General features: G+C 38.7%; 1 protein-coding gene across 1 annotated transcript in view; it reads right to left on the bottom strand.

Moving 5' to 3' along the window:
• Positions 1 to 17,720: 17,720 nt before the first annotated feature.
• The window catches only part of Naf1 (nuclear assembly factor 1 ribonucleoprotein), a 35,486-nt gene continuing 32,976 nt past the window's right edge, over positions 17,721 to 20,230 (bottom strand). The window contains exon 8 of the mRNA XM_004630721.2: positions 17,721 to 18,420. Within this exon, the coding sequence (XP_004630778.1) occupies positions 17,954 to 18,420 (467 nt within the window). The 3' untranslated portion in view covers positions 17,721 to 17,953. The remainder of the gene's footprint in view (positions 18,421 to 20,230) is intronic.

The following is a 20,230-nucleotide window of genomic DNA, read 5'->3' as shown; positions in this document are numbered from 1 at the left end:
TTTTTCTGTTCACCTTTCCCCCTATTTTCTGCATTTCTGTAAGCATTCCGGTCTTCTGAGTTCTGACCAGAATTGCCCATCAATCTAGGCCTGCACAATTCTAGGCCTTCCCTAGTATATTTTAATAGACTTTCCAGATTCCTCACATATGTAAAACTTTTTCAGGCTTTTGAACCACGTGACCAGTTATAGTCACATTGATCACCCCATTTCTGGCATCAGTATCTTCTTAGTCACTTTACTATTGCTGGAAAAAATGCCCCAAACTCACAATTTGAAAGACAAGCGATTTATTTTGCCTCATGTTTTCAGCCCACGGTCAGTGGGCTCCAACACAGAAACAATGTGGCAGAGAAGCGTGGCAGATAAACGGTGCTCAGCACAAGGCAGCCAGGAAGCAGAGAAAGACCGGAGGAGCCTGGAACACTCTTCCAACTTCCAAAGAGACTCCACACCTCCAAATAGCACATAGAGCTATTGGGCTCTTTAATGAATCTACTAATAAAAGTAACATTCCTAGGATCCTTGCTCCATGCATACACCTAAGAATTTTGAGGGCATTTTGCACCTAAACCGTAAGAGTTTTCTTCATTCATACTAGTTCATCAAATAATCTTTATAATGAAGTAACAGCCACTTGTTTCATTGATATTTTCCTTCATTGTGATTCATACAACTAATAGAATTTGGGGTATTCTAAAGTATTATAAAAGACATTATTTTTAAGAGGTAGGTATTCGGGTAAAGGCAGCACAGGCAATCATATCCTAACTTATTCCATCACACATTTATTGAGTCATTCAGTGATACTCAGTGTTGGTAGTCTGTACAAGCTATCGTGACAAGAGAAAACATTCCTCAAGGAAGTAGGTGCTAAGTGCTGATTGCTTTTTATCCTCGCATGTTCTCTCTTTCTGGTTAGTTCCTATAAGAAAAGGGTTTACTGTTTTCCTTTGTTTCTTTTATGTATCTGGTACAGAGTCTCACTTTGCAGCTCAGACTCATAGTGATCCTCCTATTTTCAGCCTCCCCAGCTCTGGGATTACAAGCATGTGCCACCACCCCTGGACTCTGGCTCTGGCTCACTGTGCCCAGGGGCAGGGCCAGTGTGCCATGTGGTGCCAGAGATTGAACTCTGGTCCAAGCGCTTGCCTAAGCAGGTGCTTAGTCCACTGAGCTATCCCGCTGGCCCTGTTTAAACTTCCTTTCTGTTTCGTATTTAAAGTTTTTTAATGAAATTATAATTAAAAGATATAGTCGCCTTTTCCTTCCTATCTCTCTCAAATCTTTGTTATTTGTTGACAATAAATTATTTACAACTCACCATCTGTACTTTTCACATTTCAAAATGTTTCTGTTTAGAAGACAGAAAAACTTCTCATTAAAACAACACTAGTGTCATAAGGTTTTGGTGCTTTCCACTGTAATTTTTTTTTTTTTTTTTTTTCAGAACTGGGGATTGAACTCAGGCCCTTGTGCTTGGCAGGCAAGCACTTTTTCTACTGAGCCATCTCACCAGCCTTATAATTCTTTTTTCTCTAAGTAGAAACTTAGATTGGGAAGGGTTCAGAGAACACAAGCATATCGAATTATTTCTTCCATATACAACTGAAGAATATTTTTTGTTTCAGCCATATATATATATAAAATAAAAATATAGAATTCACAAAGGATTTATACAAAGAATTGCCTCAAAGTAAAGTACTTAATTTCATACTTCAAAAAACTAATCTGGTTAGACTACACCAAAGTGCCGGTGTACAGTTGTTACTTATTCACTCTGAGGAAAAGGTAAAAGGTATATACACTGTAAATAATTTGTCTTTGACATTTTATAAAGTATTTCAGTTTGTGTAGAATAAATCCTTTTACTTTGAGACCTATCATTGTTTACAGTATTTTCTTGATCAGTTAATGAATAGACTTATGTACAGAATCATTCTAGGTGGCAACTAGAGACTATGATGTACTGTATCTTGTGGAGCCTAGAGAAAGCATAATAGAACTTGCTGCTTTGAACTCTGTTACTGGACATGAAATGCTCTTCTCTGGGCAGCTAAAACCTGACATCATTTTATGTAGAAGGTTGTTTCTAAGAATCACTGCACACTGCCTCATATATTTAGAAATTGTTGCCATTCTCAGCCTGAGAATCTGAAAAAAATCTATAAATGGGATCAAGTGAGGTCTTAATGGGCATTTATATATATATCTAGTTTGATCCCATATGAAGCAAAAATATAATTTCTTAACATTGATGAGGATTTTTAAACACTGAGATGTAATCCACATACAGCTTTTGCTTGGAAACACAATATGTGAGGTAGCATCCTGCCTCTTAAGTAAGCAGACACACAACTCATTAATGTTAAATGTAAGAATGCTGGAACATTTCGCCAGAATTGCCATTCGTGTCACCAACCATGGCACCCTTTAGAAGCACCACCATCTTCACTACAACTCAAGTGGTAAACAAATTTTGTGTCGTCTCTCATTGCTCTGGAAAGCTGAGGTTAAACAAAAGTTATGTGGACATTTCTACTGGAGGTAGAAAGGAGCTAAATGAAATTAGCCTTTTTCTTGCTTGCTTGCTTGCTTGCTTGCTTGCTTTTTGCTTTTCACTTTTTTCTTTTTGTTTCTATCAAGTTATACTATATACAGTACATTGACCTTTAAAACACACTCCATGCATTTTAGCCACTTCCTGGCATATTCATATTAGTAATGTTAGTATCAAGAGTCACCATCTCTTGGGACTTACTTATATTTAGAAAAACAGATCAAAGAGCTACACAAAATTTCATGGTTGCTTCAGTTTGCTTTTCTGTCTCCAAAAACTAGGAGCTGCATCCCTTTCCACATATTGAATCTCAGAAACAAATTTAAAAAATTAAAACCCAGGAAGTACTTGTTGAGGGTTCTTAGAAAACTCATCCAAGGGTATCTGACAGAAAACTTTTAAATAAATTTCTGGACAGGACTCCAGCTGTTGCATACCTAGTCTTACTGGTCTACCTGACTGGCATCTTTTAAAATTGTGCAATATGTGGTACATCTGAGAGCAATTAATGAAATTAAAGGAAAAAAAGAACAAGCCTTTCATATTCTGGAGGACTAGTGGAAAATTTTTGATATTAGAGAATTTTATCAACCACATAAACACATTAAGTATGATGAAAACTGAGATCAAATTATCACAGTTTGCACTACAAAAGTGATTGATGACGTTGCCAAGAGCAGCTTCCACTAATCAGTGGAAATAAAAGCCTGACCAGAACAAGAGGAAGAGAAAACAGTAGGAGAGAATTTGGAAACTGAGCTTACAAATGCTGTTAAGTTTTATTTTTCCAAGCAAGAAACACAGAAGTAGCTGGAGAAGTGGACTAAACAACAAATAATTACTTTTAAAATTATGATAAAATAGCAATTTTCCAGTAAGAGAATATTGATGACATGGGAGGGTTGAATCATTTGCCAGAGCAATTCACATACTAAATCAATCTTATGCTCCTGATATAAACCCTTCTTGGGATACTTGGGGAGTGTTATAGTTTTTTAATATCTGTCAGATTCCTTGCTATTACATGTTGTGAGTGGTGATTTTATAAGTGAGATTTGTCTCTAATTTTTCTTTTGTATAGTGTCCCTATCAGATTTGAGCACAAGTTTAGGTTAACTTCATAAATAAGTGACATTGTTTCTTTTTTTTTCTATTTTCTGGTAAAGTTTGCATTAAATTACTTGTTCCTAAACTACCTAATAGAATTCACTTGTAAAACTCCCTGGGCCTTGAGTAGTCTCTGTGGAAAGATTTTTTCCTATGTAATCTCAATGTAAGTTAAGTGACTTCTCTGATATATTACTTCTTCCTCTATTTTCATGGAAACTTGACTATTTCATCTAAAAATTTAAATTTATTACAGTAAAGTTATTTGCATCTCCATTTCCATATCCATAATCATGGTTATTTTAACTGCATGAATATAATTTTCAAGCAGATTTTCTCCATAATATCATCATGATGAATTTCAAAGAGTAGGTTTACTAGAACCCAGAGCATGAACTAGAACCTAGAGCATGAAAGAGATCATAGATTTTACTAATTAACTCACCATGAAGTTTAGTACTACTAGTGGTATGGAACAATGATAATTTGTTATAGCTCTACCTTATGAAGCATATAAATGTATTTCTCTTTACTCATTTTTGACTAATTCAATGCACAGAGCAGTATTTTTTGATAATTTTGTAAAGATTTATTTAGTTAATTGGCACAGGGTCTCCCTATGCAGCTCAGACTCATAATGATCTTCCTGTCTCAGCCTCCCCAGCACTGGGATGACAGGTATGGACAACCATCCCTGGTTTCGGCATGGTCCAACATGGTGTATGCTACCAGGGATCAAACCTGGGTCCTGAGGCTTGCCAAGCAGGTGTTTAACCCATGAAGCTATCTCCCCAGCCCTGAACATAGTAACTAGAAGTCACTGGGAAAGCTGAGTAACCTGTTTTGCAAATTTTTACTGGTCAGATATGTTTTGGCAAATTGAATGACACACCCAGGGGATTATATTAATTTAAATAACTAAACAGTAGAATCTGCAAATAGAAAAGTTATTTTTCAATGTGATCACTGACCAAACAGTGTTACTAACAGGACATAGTATTTTTTATTTGAAATATTACAAATTGTACATTTTTTAAAATGTGGATGAGGCCGGGGAAATAGCTCAGCAGCATTAAGTTTAAGGTCTTGAGTTTGATCCCCAGTACAAAAAAAAAAATGTAGAGGAGTAAAGCAAGATGGTACCACTGGCTATTTCACAAACTATCGATTCTATTTATAGAAGTCTATTTCTATTGTAGGGAAGGACAGCTTTCAATGTGTTCATTTTGACTGTGGCCAAATTAGCTCCAGTTCAGCCTCTAACCTATCTTAGAGATGGGAGGCACCCGGGCAGAGTTCACATTCCAGGACCCTGCCTGGACTGGCTCATTAGAGACAGGAGACACCTGGGCAGGGCCAGCTCTCCACGACCCTGCTGGGACTGTTCCGCTCTCTCTCCATCCTTGTTAAGATATTGTAAACATAAAAGAGATGAAAGAGGGTAAACAGAACTAATTACTAATGCCAGAGTACCAGCCCATGACTACCTGAGTCAACAGCAACATTCCACTGTGGTTGCCCTAGAAACCAGAAAGGTATTTAGCCCCAGACCAAAAAAAAAAAAAAAAAAAAAAGAACACCATTTCCTGACTTGTTGATCAGGAGGTGCTAGGTGGCTAGCCCAGTTGGATTAAACGCTTGTTTTTCCATCGTTCATCTCTTGTGGAATTATCTTGCACTGCTTCACTACAGTCAATACTGAAAGCAAACAAAAGGCTACATATAAATATTTGTCAAATCATTATGTGAGTTAATATTATTATTCCCAAGTAGCTTCTTTAAAGCAAATTGCCTATTCTAAAATTAAAAAAAAATTAAGACATAACAGATGCTCTCAATTCAGATCTTAGAAAATTATACCTTAGAAAATTAAATTGTTGTTGAAAACATTTTTAAAAATTGACACATGCATCAACACATACATCATTATCAGCATTTGGTTGCTCTTAGAGCTGGACAATGTTAATAATATACTACTAATTTATAAAACAATTTAGCTTCTTCCTAATTAATTCCAATTTTTGAAACAACTAAGTTTAAAAACAATTCATTTTCCAAATAATTCCTTTAATAGGTACTAGAATGTTATGAAGTTAGAACCCAGTGGCACACACATGAATAAAAACCCTTGGAAATGTGCAGCTTAATTATGAAACTGCTATCACAGGGATTCTTATTGTGGACTCTTGAGAAACACAAGTCAACATTATGAAAGTAAGTAGAAAATTATGTCATTGACCTTGAATTATTTTTTAAGTGTGCTCTAAATTAAGGCATATGTGAATCTCTGCAGTGAACTCCCTCCTCTACTCTTTCCTATTTTTTATTTTGAAACAAGTTCTCACTAAATTGCTAAATTGCCCAGAATGGGCTAGGCTTGTGATTCTACCATCTGAGTCTTTTAGAGTACTGGGATTACAAGCATGCACCACCACACTGGCTATTATCTTAGACTTTGTAGCAACACTTCTTTTTCTGTTGTTTAATTTTGATTTCTGAAAATCTTGGGGCTTATTATTGACTTGTAAGCCAGCCTAGAATGGTAGTTCCAAACTTGGATCCCAGAATCAGACAATTCTCTGTCCAGTAGGATTTCATAAATTGCTAGTTGTAAGAAAGGAGTAGTCTTAATACAAATTCATATTATTTTGCTTTTTAACATAAGCTATTTCCTACCTCTTGGTATTTTTGTAAAGACTGAAAGGTATTAAATGTACAAAATGCTTTTTCATATATTGATACCGTACCTAGTGACTTAGATCATAACACTGAGACACTTCATATTGATAGGTCAGAATTCAAAGTTTCCCAGGCACCCTGCCCCAGACACTCTCCCTTGTGTTCTCCCAGCACTCTGCCCTTTGGCTCTACACAGAGCAAAGCCCAAAACCGCAGAACAGGTCCACCTGACTTGGCCCTGGGACAGCAACCACAGAAACTTTCCTTTGTTAACATCGAAGGTGCCCCCACAGACCAGGTAGCCTCCGCGCCAAGGTTAGCTCTTTCCCAGCTGTTCCAGCTCACAAACACCCTTCCCACTCCTCAGAAAGTCCTGTGCTTTGCCTTGTTTGCTGCTGTCTTGGTCCACAAGTCAGCTAGCCTGCTGCCCCAGATGTCATAATGCCTGGTCTGGTCGATTGCGTGGGCTCGTACCTAACACATACGGCTTTTTTCCTTCTCTGACCTGCCCCTAACATTGCAAGTCCTATCAATTTATGCTCCTAAAACTTCTGTCATTTTAGTTTCCCACTTTCCTGACAAATACCATCACCCTCCTAGAGTTTTCATCAATACTTCCTAGTCTACCTTTCCATCACTGCCGCTCCAACTCATCATCCAGGAGAACGACATTTCCAAACATGGAACAAAGTGTTGCAGAAGTCTAGTATGCAAACATGTGGCCAGGATTCCCCATTACTTTTGGAATAAAATGCAAACCCTGGGCAAGGCTCCCAAAGCCGTCTGCCATCTGTCTGGCTTTCAGCTCCATCCCAGCCTCAGCAAATTCTCTTCCTCCATTCCATCTCCAAATGCTTCTCATCCATCATCTGTCTGCTGCTTTGAAAATTCACTGAGCTGTTTTATAGTTCCACAGCTTTTCTCAAGTTTATCTCCTATTTTTATGACTCATTCCTAGGAACATTTTCTCTGACTTAGTTCCCTATTTTATTCCATTTCCCATCCCTACCCATCTCTTCTGTTTTCACCACACTCTGTACAAACATGTATTTGTAGGACAGCACCTGGTGCCCTTGTTTGTATATTTTTTACTATTATACTCGATCAGTTGTATCCTTAGCATCAAATAAAACAAATAAGCACAAAACAAAGGTTCGAGGAAGTGAACAGATGAAAATTCAATGGCTCTCTAAACCCAATTTTACTATGCTAGTTTATTAAAAGATTAACAGAGAATTATATCTACTTCCCTACCAGCTACTCCAAGATACTTACAGGTATGTGCTTTTCATATTTTTTTTTTTCGTATCTTGCAAGTAAATTGCAAGTATATGGCCTCTAGTGGTTTCTTCATTCCAGAGCTATTTTACATAGTAAAGAAGACCTGGAGGGAAAACAGTTGTTGAAATATCAGATCTTCTTTTTATATTTTTCATTTTTTAACTCCTTAGAACTCATATGTAGATATATAAAATGATCCATTATTCATTGCAGTGTATGAAGGAACCTCATTTGGAACAGCATCTTTACAGATAAAGTAACATGAATACAGTCTTATTGGAAGATTTGCAAACAAATCAACCCAAAAATCATGCAGGATTTATTATCCTTAACAAAGGTCTTGGCAGTCATATTTGATATCATCTAAATTCTTACCTTAAGCAAATTTTATTATCCTGAGGAAAATTATCATTTCTTTTGTTGTACTAAAATGCTATGATTTTCAAATCAAACTGGATAAAGCCCTCTCAAAGCCACTTCCAGAAGGTCATTATGCTAAGTGAAATATGCCAGGCACAGAATGGTAAGTTGTACATGATCTCACTCAGATGTGGAATATTTTTTTAAAAATGCCCTCATAGAAACTGAGTGGAATGGTAATTATCAATGGCTGGGCTGGGAAAAGTTGGGTGGGCAGGGAAAGGTTGACCAATGGTGTCTTAGTTATTTTGTCATTGCTGAGAAAAAACACTCAACACTCACAATTTAAAGGAGAAAAGCCTTATTTTAGTATGTAGAGGTTTTGGTTCATCCTCCATGTTCCAAAGCAGGGCAGCAAGATCATGGTGTGGGACAGCAGCCAAAGGTGGCGAGCCAAGAGCCTCCCCTTTCCTTTGGTTCTATCCAGGTTACAGGCATTTTGGGTGGTGCCGTCCACACCCAGGGCGGGCCTCCTCTTTATCCACACCAGAACTGTGCTAAACCAATCAGTGCACTACTGGATTTGGGCAGTACACCCCGAGAAAGATGACTGAAAAGTGTGAAACAGAGAGTATCTTTGTTAGGAGCCCAGGTGACTTCATGAGAGAGGAGTGAAACCTCAGTGGACTCAAATCCCGTTTATTGAGAAACAACAAAGGCAGAGTTCTGCTGAGCACACATACTTGTTTTAGGCAACGAGGCAGGCGATCATGACCCTCAAGTTTGGTGGAATAATTACCGTATCTGCTCAGCTCCTAGGAGCTTCATTGTTTTTCCCACATTTGTGCAGTCAGCAAATCACCTGATCTTCAAGATGTTTGGCTCCTCAATTAGCCATCTTCCACCTCCTGAATCAACCCAAGCAGACCCTGAACCTTCAGATGTTTCAAAGAACTCCACAAGAGACTAATATAGCTAACACACCCTTAATCCATATTCATACTCTACACCTGCCACATCTGAAAAATCCCCGAGTGCACGAGGCTTTAGTGAACATCTCTATTCAAGCCATGAGAAATGAGTACTAACTTATGCTTGAATATAAAGCTGTGGTGTGCAAAGCGTGGTGACTATTATTAACATACTGTATACGGTGGTGCTTACAGTTCATGAACTTTTTTCCATAATTCTGGTTGTAAACCAAATTGGACAAGAACTGAATCAAATTTTCCCCTAACATCAACACTGACTTTGATTCGGTTCTCATTTAACTGGGTTTGTGACTAGAGTCATGGAAATAATTAAGTTTGTGAACTGAAGTAGCACTGTATTCCAAAAAACTACAATTCTGCATGTTTTTACTATAAAAAAAGAGCGTGCTTAACCTCACGTATTACAAATCGTGTATGTGATGACTAAACATGGTCGGCCCACTTGACTGGCTTGAGAGGTGCTAGGGGAGAAGTGAAACACTTCTGGGTGTGTCCAGTGGGTCTGAACAGCTGGCTCCAGGCCCTGTCCCCTCTGGCCTCTGCTCCTGTGCTCCACTTCCCATGTACCGCGGGGGCAGCTCTGCGCCATCACGCTTTCCACCACATCCCTTCCACAGAGCCAGGCACCATGGACTGAAGCCTCTGAAACAGCAAAACAAATCATCTCTTCTTCAGGCTGCAGATGTCAGATGTTCTGTCTCAGCAACAGGAAAGCTGACCAATACAGCGCACACGTGCTGAAATATCATGTGCTACATGGGGGATACACAATTTTTACGTCTTTATGTATTAGTTAAAAACGATTTAATTTGAAAATGTTCAAAAAAAAAAAAAAAAAAAAGAATCTACTCTGCACTGACATTTCTGAGCCATTCTGGGAAACAGTTGACCTGGATTTCTGTGTTGAGATAGGTTTATTAGACCCTCGGAGTATTTTTAAACCATTGAAGAAAAATTGTCACTCATTATCTGGAATAGCACATGTAACCTTCGATATTTAAAAACATAAAGGAGATGCCCAGGAATGATGAATCAGCGAGGACTATCTGGAAACATGCTTTCAATGGCTTTCTCTTAAGCATCTTTTGTGCTAGGAAACAGATGTGATCAAGAAGGGCTAACCCTCAAGGAGCTAATAGTCCAAAAGGCCTAATTCATATTAAGCAATCAATTACAACAAAATGAGTATTCTAACAATGAAAGTGGAGTACTTAATGAGTAACTGAAGTCTAGGCATATATTATATTTTGCATTCAAAAAAAAAAAGAAGCTTTTTTTTGGTATTTTTTAGGGGAAGGTCTCTACAGGGTGTTTAGGGTCTCTCTGCTAGATGGGACTTGTAGTGATCCCCCTATTTGCAGCCTCCCAAGAGCTGGGCGTACAGGTGCATGCCACCACGTCCACAGTGCGCCCTGGGGCAGGGCTAGCACAGCAAGCCTGGGGTTTGAACTCCCGCCCCTAAGCCTGCTTGCAGGAGCTTTAATCCGATGAGCTATTTGGCTGGCCCAAGAAATAAACATTTTAAATGAGCATCCTGCAATGGGCACTGCTACTTGCCACACTGGGCGTAAGGAAGAAGGGTCTCGTCCACTGCTGAGAGCAGCAAGGATCTGGGTGTGTTTCATCTTGAACTTTGTGAAAAACAGCGAAGTAGCAGTTACCATGACTGAATTCACCCTTTTGTAAGGGCAGCTTACATATTTTGCTTTCTAAAGCAAACATGTCCAACTGTAAGAGTTACACACAACCTTCCAGGCTGTCCACCCAGAAAAAACAGAAGGGCGCCATGGCAGTTAGGCCTACCAGGATGGCTTTATTCTGTGCTTTCACTTCTCGTTTGGAAAAGCTTTTCTGGATGCCTTTGTGTATTCCACTAGAGCAGCGATGGTGACCATGTTAGAGCTTTCAACGATGACAAACAGCCCACAACATGCATGTCATAAATTCGCTACCACTGCAATAAGAGCCTTTTTTCCCTTTTTTTTGTTTTTGTTTTTGTTTGCTGAATATCCTCAGATTTTCGGAATGTAGTGAAATTTTACTCTATCTCATATGCCTGGAATGAGCTCTGTCAAATGGAGACAATTAAACTTATTAAGCTGAAGTTAGCACCCATTATACCCATTCAGTCTAAATTAAAATTAAATTCCTACCAGGCAGAAGCATACATGGTAGACATTTTCTAGACATCTAAGACCATTAAATATTTTCTCTATTGCTGGCTATAGTGATGCGAAACTATTTCATACACAGCTACTTAAACCCAATATTGTGTAAGACAGTTTTTCTTTAAAGAGGTTCACAGACATTCTTGCAGATATAAACATTTTATAAGAAACTGAAGAAAACATATCCACAGAATAACACTTATTTGCTTAATCCAATGTTTCCCAAACTGTAGTTCACATATATTCTCGGGTGCCTAGAATTGTCTTTAAAAAGATTTGTGAATTGCCAAATGAGAAACATCTCAGACTTGTGATCCTTCTGTCTCAGCCTGCCCATCACTGGGATTACAGTGTGAGTCACCACACCTGGCTTCCGGGCCAGGACTGCAGGCGGCACCAGTGATAGGACCCAGTCCTTGCACTCGCTAGGCAGGCGCTCAGACTGCGGAGCTAGCTCCCCAGTCCCAACATTTATGTTCTAACCCGCTTCAAGTGTGGAAAATCTGGAGGGATTTCCCTTTTTCTCTTCATACTTTTTTTTCTCTGTTCATGCATTTTTTGAAAACAAGATAAAATCCATAGACCCTCTCTCCTAGAAAAATGTACAATACAAAGATTTTTGCTGGATTCCCAAACACTAGGGGACAAACACCCCAGATTAAGAGCCACAGGAATTCACACTAAACAGACCGGGGAGATGCTCAGCAGTGTAAGAGACTATCTAGCAAGTTCAAGGTCATGAGTTTGATCCCCAGTACTGCATGCCATGCCAGGAACCCTGGATGCCCCGAGCTGACCATTGAAACTGGGTGTGGTGGTACACGCCTATAATCCCAGTTGTAGGAAGGCTTAGACATGAGTATCACTACGAGTCTGAACTATGTAGTGAGACCCTGTACCAAAAGAAATTTATTTATTGGTATAGGCTCTACAGGGTCTCACTATGTAGATCGGAGTCTGAGTGATTCTCTTGTCTTCAGCCTCCCAAGCACTGGGATTACAGGCACGTGCCACCATGCCCAGTCTCAATCACCAGCTCAGCATGCCCCAGGGTCTGGCATGGCAGGCTGGGGATCGAACCCCAGTCTCTGTGTCTGCCTAGGCAGATGCTTTAATTTGTTGAGCTACCTGACTGGCCCTCAAAATAATAATAAAAAATTTACACCAATACAAGATTCTTTAAATTCACTTTGGGCCTTAAAAGATGAGGTATCTCTGAGAAATGTGATTCAATAATTTCTGCCAGATATACTCTGACACTGTTTTCTACTTGGAAGAGATAATATAAAAATAATATGTGGAAAGTACTAGATACTAGTCTGTACTAGATTGAGCCACATGACATTGTGATCTTGTAGGCAATTTCATATGGTTCAAAGTAATAGCACTTGATTGCATTAATAAAATTAATGCGTGCAGCTATTTTCTTCTCCATTTACTTTCCTGTCCATTATCTCATTGCACAGAATTCATTTTGAACTCATATTGTCACCAATAAAAACATCAGCAATTATACTTAGTAAAAAACCAAGTGTTAAGGAAAATTAATCACTTGCTTTGAATAAATCAGACACACTAAGACACCAGCCATAATTGAGTCTGACAGTGCCAAATCATGTCTGAGATAAATACATAATCAAACAGATATTTGCAAGGGTTGTAGGAAGGGCAGAGAACAAACGTGCTCCAGCTCTCCTACGTCATGGGAACACAGGATGAAAGGCCAATAGAGGTCCAACACAGGTTTTGTGTGCTGTTGGTTCTAAGAACACAGACTTATATCTACCCTCTAAACACGACAAAGCACAATCATCTATCACATTTTAATACTCTATGCTAATAGATTTGATGTCTTTGTGTTTGTCCCATGTGGGTCACATGTCTTTTCTGTTATTAGGACAGGGTCTACAGGGTCTCACTATGTCCTGTTTTCAGCCTCCCAAGTGCTGGGATTACAGGCACACACCCCTCCACACCCGGTTGCAATCGCTGTCTCAGCATGCCCTGCGGGTAGGGCCCACATGGCACACCAGGGATCCAACCCCAGACACTCTGCCTAAGCAGGTGCTTTATTCTGCTGAGCTATCAGGCTGGCCCTCACATCTTTTGATAAATACAATCTCTGGCCCATTTATCCCCAACGTAAATGAAAAGCTTTTACTACATGAACAAGGTCAATTTGTTCTATTTGAGGGATGGAGTAAATAAGACTACAACAAAGTACTGCAATGTAAAGTTCATTCCCATTTCCTCAATCTTTTGTATATGTAGGACTAAAAGGCACTGACAAACTGAATTCTATCACTTAGGCTTTTTATACTAGCCTTTATATACACATAAATAAATGCATATAAATTATACATGCTATGCATATAATTTCTACTGAATGTGCAGAAGGTAATGTTTAACGTTTTTCTTCATTGCCTGTTTTCATGAAAGAGAAATTTTTGACCATTTGTACCTTGTTTCCAGGACACTAAGTAACTACACACATCTAATTCACTAATAATAAAAATTTAGATATTTGGTAGACACCATCAACAATAAGATGTAATATCATAACTGATAGCAGTTTTACAAAGTACTTTGGTAGGCTTAAGAAGGTATTTTCAATTTAAGTCTCAGTCAGTATAATTAATGTTCCTTTGGTTTTCCAAATGTAATATCATATAATCCATATATACAGGAGGTATCGTATCCTTATTTACAACCACATACACTTAGGATGAGGCTAAGTCATAGAACGATTAGACTTTTGGGATATTGGCAACACTGCAGAAAGACATAAATGTTTGCTTTTTTCTTTGACTCTGAAAGTACTACATTATAAATAATGTAACTGCAACATTACCTTATGAACTCTCATGAACATAATCCTCTATTTAAAAAATATTTTCCACATGCGATTGTACTAAAAGTATCTATTTTTCATATTTAGACTTCAGAGCTTATCATCAGTGATAAGCATGCAACATCAGAACAAATGTTTTAAACACATCCATGTATTTTAGAAACATATGACTTACTTTATTCTACATGCTAATCTAATTCAACTGTTTGTAAAGGACCTAATACTTGGCAAAATATTGTACTTATTTTCTAAAACAATTACAGAAGCTCATGACTGTATTCTTAAAATTGCCCTGTGTATGTAAAGACAGTGTCTTTTTTTTTTTTCCGTTTAAAGCTACCCTAAGACTCCAGCTAAGCAGATTGGGAAACAGCAACGAGTATGCTAGTAAGAAATTATTTCTCCCCTTTTGCTTGTCTTCCTGGCCTTGAATGATTCAGAGGTGGCTTTGCCTTTCCTACAATAGAAACAATTAAAAAATGGAAAGTTGTATAAAAAACTAGAAAACACTAGGTTCAGTTAAACATATTGTCTTAAAATTATTTATAAAGTAAATTCATAGTTAAACTCAAATGCCAGCTGCTACTATTGAAAGGAGATGCACAAAAACGATCCATAATGTCTGGGATTCTGTCTCTTCAAATAGTATGCTATTTTGTGAAACCGTGCTGCTAAATTTTGTAGGATTTTTAATACTTGAGACCTTAAATATTACTTCATATTTATTAAGCAGTTTAAAATTACAATAGACTGGAACTTGGATTTTACTTATTTCTTACACACCAAATGGCCTGAAGTTTTAAAAGTGCACTTGATGTTCCCCAGCTCTGACCAAGCCAATAAACAAAGAAGGTAGGACACAGGAGTGGGGGCAGGAAGTGACAAATCAGAACGGGGTGGGCAAGTGGAGGATGAGTAAGCACCCGACAGAGCAGCTGGCTGTTAGGGTGTGGACGGAATGTCGGCCGAAAGCCTCACATGTGCAGAAGCGCAGAAAGGCTGGCTGCATTACGCAGGTGCCAGAGCTGACCTGTTGCTCAGAGGTGGGTCTGTTCACACGGGCGGGTCACGGGTGCAATCTGGTCGATCTCCCTCCCCCCTTCTGCTTCAGTCCACGATGCAGGCAGCTCTCCTCTGGGCAGGCCCTTTCATGATGCCATTTCTGCCTTAGAGACTTCCAATGAAGAGTAAAACTTCAGAAACTGTAAGTGAAAATCTCCGCCTCACTTTGTGAATTCTCAGGTATGGAGTCTCAGCAAGGCAAGGACCGATCCTTCTGTAAAAGGAAGAGGTTACCATCTTAATAAAATAAATATATTAGTTTAGGAAGCAATTTTAATTCTACCAGTAGACATGAAAATGCAACTAATTATATATAACTATGTGAAGATTCTTATAAGAAAAAGGCCAATGTAAAAATTCTCTATTCAGGTCCAGCCAAAGAGCTCAGCAGATTAAGGCGCCTGCTTAGGCAGACACAGGGGCCGAGAAATAGATCCCTGGGCCTGATGTGCTGGCCCCAACCCTGGGGCGCACTGAGATGGGGATTGAGACTGGACATGGTGGCACAAGCCTGTAATCCCACCACTTGGGAGGCTGTAAACAGGAGGATCACTACAAGTCTGATCTGTGTGGTGAGACTGTACTAAATACATTTAAAAAAAAAATGAGGAAAAATTCTCTATTCAAAGCAAGGAACTGTATAGAAAATTTTAAGTACTTACCTTTGTATCATCTAGAAGTTCAGAAATATGTGATCATATAATTTTTTTTTTAAATGTACTTAGTATAGGGTCTACAGGGTCTCACTACACAGATCAGACTCGTAGTGATCTTCTGGTTTTCAGCCTCTCAAGTCCTAGGATTACAGGCATGCACCACCATGTCCAGTCTCGTCATATAATTTTAAAAGCACTGTAATATTAAAGTGGTGACAATTATACAAATTGTTTTTCAGTTGGTGTCTAAAGTGTATGTTTACAGCTATAACACATATCCATAGACTATATAAACAGTAGAAATTGACTTCTCAGTTCTCAAGGCTGGGAGCTACCAGCTTGTCTGGTATCTGAAGAAGGATGCTCTCTGCTTCCAAGATACCTCTTTGCTGCACCCTTAAGAGGGGAGGAACACTGAGGCCTTAGAAGCTAGTTTCCTCCTGTCCTGATCCACTGATGAGTCGAAAGCGCCACACTCTGATCACATCCCCAAAAGCCCAACTCAACCTCACCACAAAGAGGATTAAGCACATGAATTTTGAATGGGACACATTAAAACAATGATTATGACTGGGTCACTCGAAACTCCAAAGAGCACTGCAGTCGACCACGTACACCTCCAAGACAAAGACACAGCAAGTGAGAGGCTAAAGACATTTTGTAGCTATCGTAATGTTTGACCCAAAATATTTGCACACTAAGAGTAATCCTTGAAGGCAGATACCTGGGTTATCTGTAGACTATTTAAAAATAAACACATACAAATGTTAATTTATAACAGTTTCCCAGGGCATTTCTAGGAACCTCAGTTTCTAAAGCCCTGAACTATATACAGGAAGGAAGAAAAATAGGACCTAAGTGGTAAAGTTGGTGTCTTACTTTAATACTTGAAAGGAATTACTGAATGGCATAATTCAATTCTCTATTTCTTTAGACATTACATATCCCGTGTCAGATAGCCAGCACTTGAGTTACAGAAATTAAAAAAGGTTTGGGGAGTTTTCCAATGTTTTTAGATATAATTTCATTAAATTCTATCAACAGAAAAAAACCCACCCAAAAACTGCTTGCCATAAACTATGAAGGTAATGCCTACAGAGAAGCAGCAACAACATTCCAAGAACAATGCTGAAGTGCATGCACACGTGGTAAAGTCAGGGCTTCCCCACCTGCACTGCGGACCCTCCGGGCCTCATCAGTACAAGCAGAGAACACAGGCCTGGGACAAGCAGTCTCCAGGAAAAAAGAAGTAGGAAGTGCCAATTCAATGGGACATGGTAATCTAAGAAACAAGAAAGCTAGATTCAAGCCCTTACCATCTCAGTGCCTAAGAGATCTTAATTAAATCATGGAGCCTCCTCGCAACCTTAACAAGACAGTTAGGCTGATTTATTCAATGACAAACAGTTTAGGTGAGTTTGAAGACCTCCTCCAGTTCTAAAATTCTGTAATTTCTTTTATATTTACACTCAATGACAAAAAATATTACCATTTAACAAAAAACTCTTAAATTCATTCATCCAGCAAATATTTATTAAACATGTAATCTGTGCCAAGCATATAAAAATATGTGAAGGAGATACAGAAGACAAAGATCCCTAAATACATCTGAGCATTAAAGCTGTTAACTAGCAAAGCTTTCACAGTAATACCTAAATAATGGAAATCTGCATAGAGAACGGGAAATTACAAATACATCATTAGCTTTAGTTAGAGATTCTGGCAATATATAAGGTTTTTCTCCTTTATACTTTTCAATTAAGTTTTTTTAAAAAAAGGGTTAGGGTTAACTACTACTAAATTACATTATACTCAAAATAAATTCTGAAAGTATAAGACTACAAAAATAAAGACTCTTAATAGGTCTTCAACATGTCATTTTCAGATTTTACCGGAAAAGGCAATCAGTGTTCGATATATTGTAATCCGTAATGGAACTTGCTCCATATCCACTACTATATATGCTGTTTTATGGGTGGGAGTACAGGAGAGAATGACTCAAAGTTTTAATTAAATACTGTATTACATAATTGGATTTACTTCCAAGAATTTGGGCTAAAATTTTTATATGAATACAGTTTCACGAAAGTTACAAATATATATCAACTTACAACTGAATCACTTAGTATTTTACAGTGTTTGTAAAAATCTAGCTCCATAATTACTTTTCTTTAGAAAAAAAAAGGTAACATATACACTATGAAAAGTCCATACTTCTCTGGAAACGATGCATGCCTCTAATAATAAGGTCCAAAATGAGAAGCACTACTATCTCCCTGAGAGGGTGGGGGAGGCAGTGGTGGAGGAGGAGGAGGTGGGGGCAGGGAGTACGGCAAGTTGAGCATCGGATGGGGTGTCATGTTGGCTGCAGCCCAGCCCATGCTGACAGATGGGGGTGGTGGTGGTGGCGGTGGCGGTGGTGGTGGTGGGAATGAAAAGTTATGCATGTCAAACACTGGAGGAGGAAAGGGATACTGTGGCATCACTGGGCTGTCTTGTCGCTGTGGTGGAAATCCTGAAGTCTCCTGAGGTACCATATGTTCTGAGTTATAAAACTGCTGAGGTGGAGGCCTGCTGTGGCCCGGTCGAGGGTATCTGCCCCTAGAAAATCCTCGTGTGAATTCTCCACTGTGATATCCTTTTGAATGCTCCGAGGAAGAGCTGCAAGCATTCCAATTCTGATGTACTTCAGCAGAATCTTCTCCTTTGATATAGGAAAATATACATAAAAGCAAAATTAAAATTAAGTGTAGCATATCAAAAAAGCAATGTCAGTAATTTTCATAATGCCTTTTAATTATTGATATAAAGCAGTCTAAACAAACTGAAAAGGCAAACTTAAAGCCAAATATCAGGGAAAAACCTACAAGACAGAAAACATTTTAGAAAATAATTTCAGCCAAATAGCACAGAAAAAACTACAGCACCACAGCAAGCTGCCCTCAGAGGATGAGCCTGCACTACCTCAAGCAGCAGCCTGGTTGGAACACCCTGCACTTCCTCAGCAGGCTCCCGGCAGGGTGAGCCCAGTGCCAGAAACAGGCCTTCTGGCAGCAATACAAGGGCCTGGAAATCCAAGCTTGTACTTTTACCAGCAGCTGCACAGTTTCTCCCTCTGCACTGGGGTGGTGGTGAGGACTAAGACCTATACTACTGCCTTGTGTAGAGACCACACTTGCTGGTGTCACAGGACATTGGCCAGCAGCTGCCTGATCAAGTGGGATGCCATGACATGCAGCCTTATGAAACAGTAATGCATTCCTTATCCTCCAGTATCAATAAGAGGAAAAGTAGACTTCTGTCTACCGTCTCTTTCTCCCTGGAAAAACAACACAGTATTTGAAAAACCAACCTAATCTAAGCAGAATTACATAAGCTTTAAGGTCTTATAATACATGGTACATCCAGATTTCAACAAAAAAGTGACAATATGAAGGAAAGATTTCAAACTCAATGAAAAAGATTAACCAAGGCAACATAAAAATGTTAGAATTAACTAAGAAAGATAATGTGATCATAAAAATGTTTCAATAAGAAATTATGAACATGCTAAAAAATGAAAATTATAAAATCTCAGATAAAAAAATAAATACACATTTTAGGACTGAATAATATAATAACCAAAATTAAAAATTTGGTTGAACGATGCTACAGAACAATGCTGGAGGACTGATACTATCTGATTTTAAGTCTTACCAAAACCTTATGGTAGTAACTGAAATGTTGGTGAAAGAAAAAGCATACAGGCCGGGGACATGGCTCAGTGGAATAAATGCTTCCCTGGCAACACAAGGGCCCGACTTCAATCCGCGGTTCCGCCAAAAAAAGCAAAAGCAATAGCAAAAGCAAAAGTGTACAGATCAGTGGGACAGGACAGAGCCCACCAGCAGGCCACAGAATACAATCAATAGATCTCTGACAAAGAGGGAAAGGTGACTTAATGAGGCGAAGGCGGCTTCTTAATAGCTGGTGTTGGAGCTCCATATGCAGAAATGAATTGAGATTCAAACCTCACTCCCTTTGTAAGAACTCAAAATGTACCACAAACCTAAATACAAAATGCAAAATTATAAAATTCCTCAAGAGTTTTATAGGGGAAAAGATAAATGGCCCCGTGTTCATGGTAACTTTTAAGACAGGACATCAAAGATATTATTAAAAAGAACTGATAAACTGAATTTCATTAAAATTAAAAGTTTTTGTTCAGTGATATTGTCAAGGTAATGAAAACAAAAGCACTGTCAGGAGAAAAGTTTTGCAAAGATATTAAAAAAAAACTATTGTAAAAGTATAGAAAGGGGCTGGAGAGATGGCTCGGTGGTCTGGAGCACCTACTTAGAACAAGCTTAGCAAAGCATCAGGGACTGCGGTTCAATCCCCCAGCACCACATGCCAGCCAGCCCCACCCCCTGGTGGGCTGAGCTGGCCACACACACACACACCACTCTCTCTCTCTCAAAAAAAAAAAAAAAAAAGTATAGAAAGATCCCTTTAAACAGTAAGAAAATATGATG

This window comes from Octodon degus, unplaced genomic scaffold (genome assembly GCF_000260255.1).
Source record: "Octodon degus isolate 3935 unplaced genomic scaffold, OctDeg1.0 scaffold00036, whole genome shotgun sequence".
Taxonomy (NCBI): domain Eukaryota; kingdom Metazoa; phylum Chordata; class Mammalia; order Rodentia; family Octodontidae; genus Octodon; species Octodon degus.
This window is presented reverse-complemented; position numbering and strand designations above follow the sequence as displayed.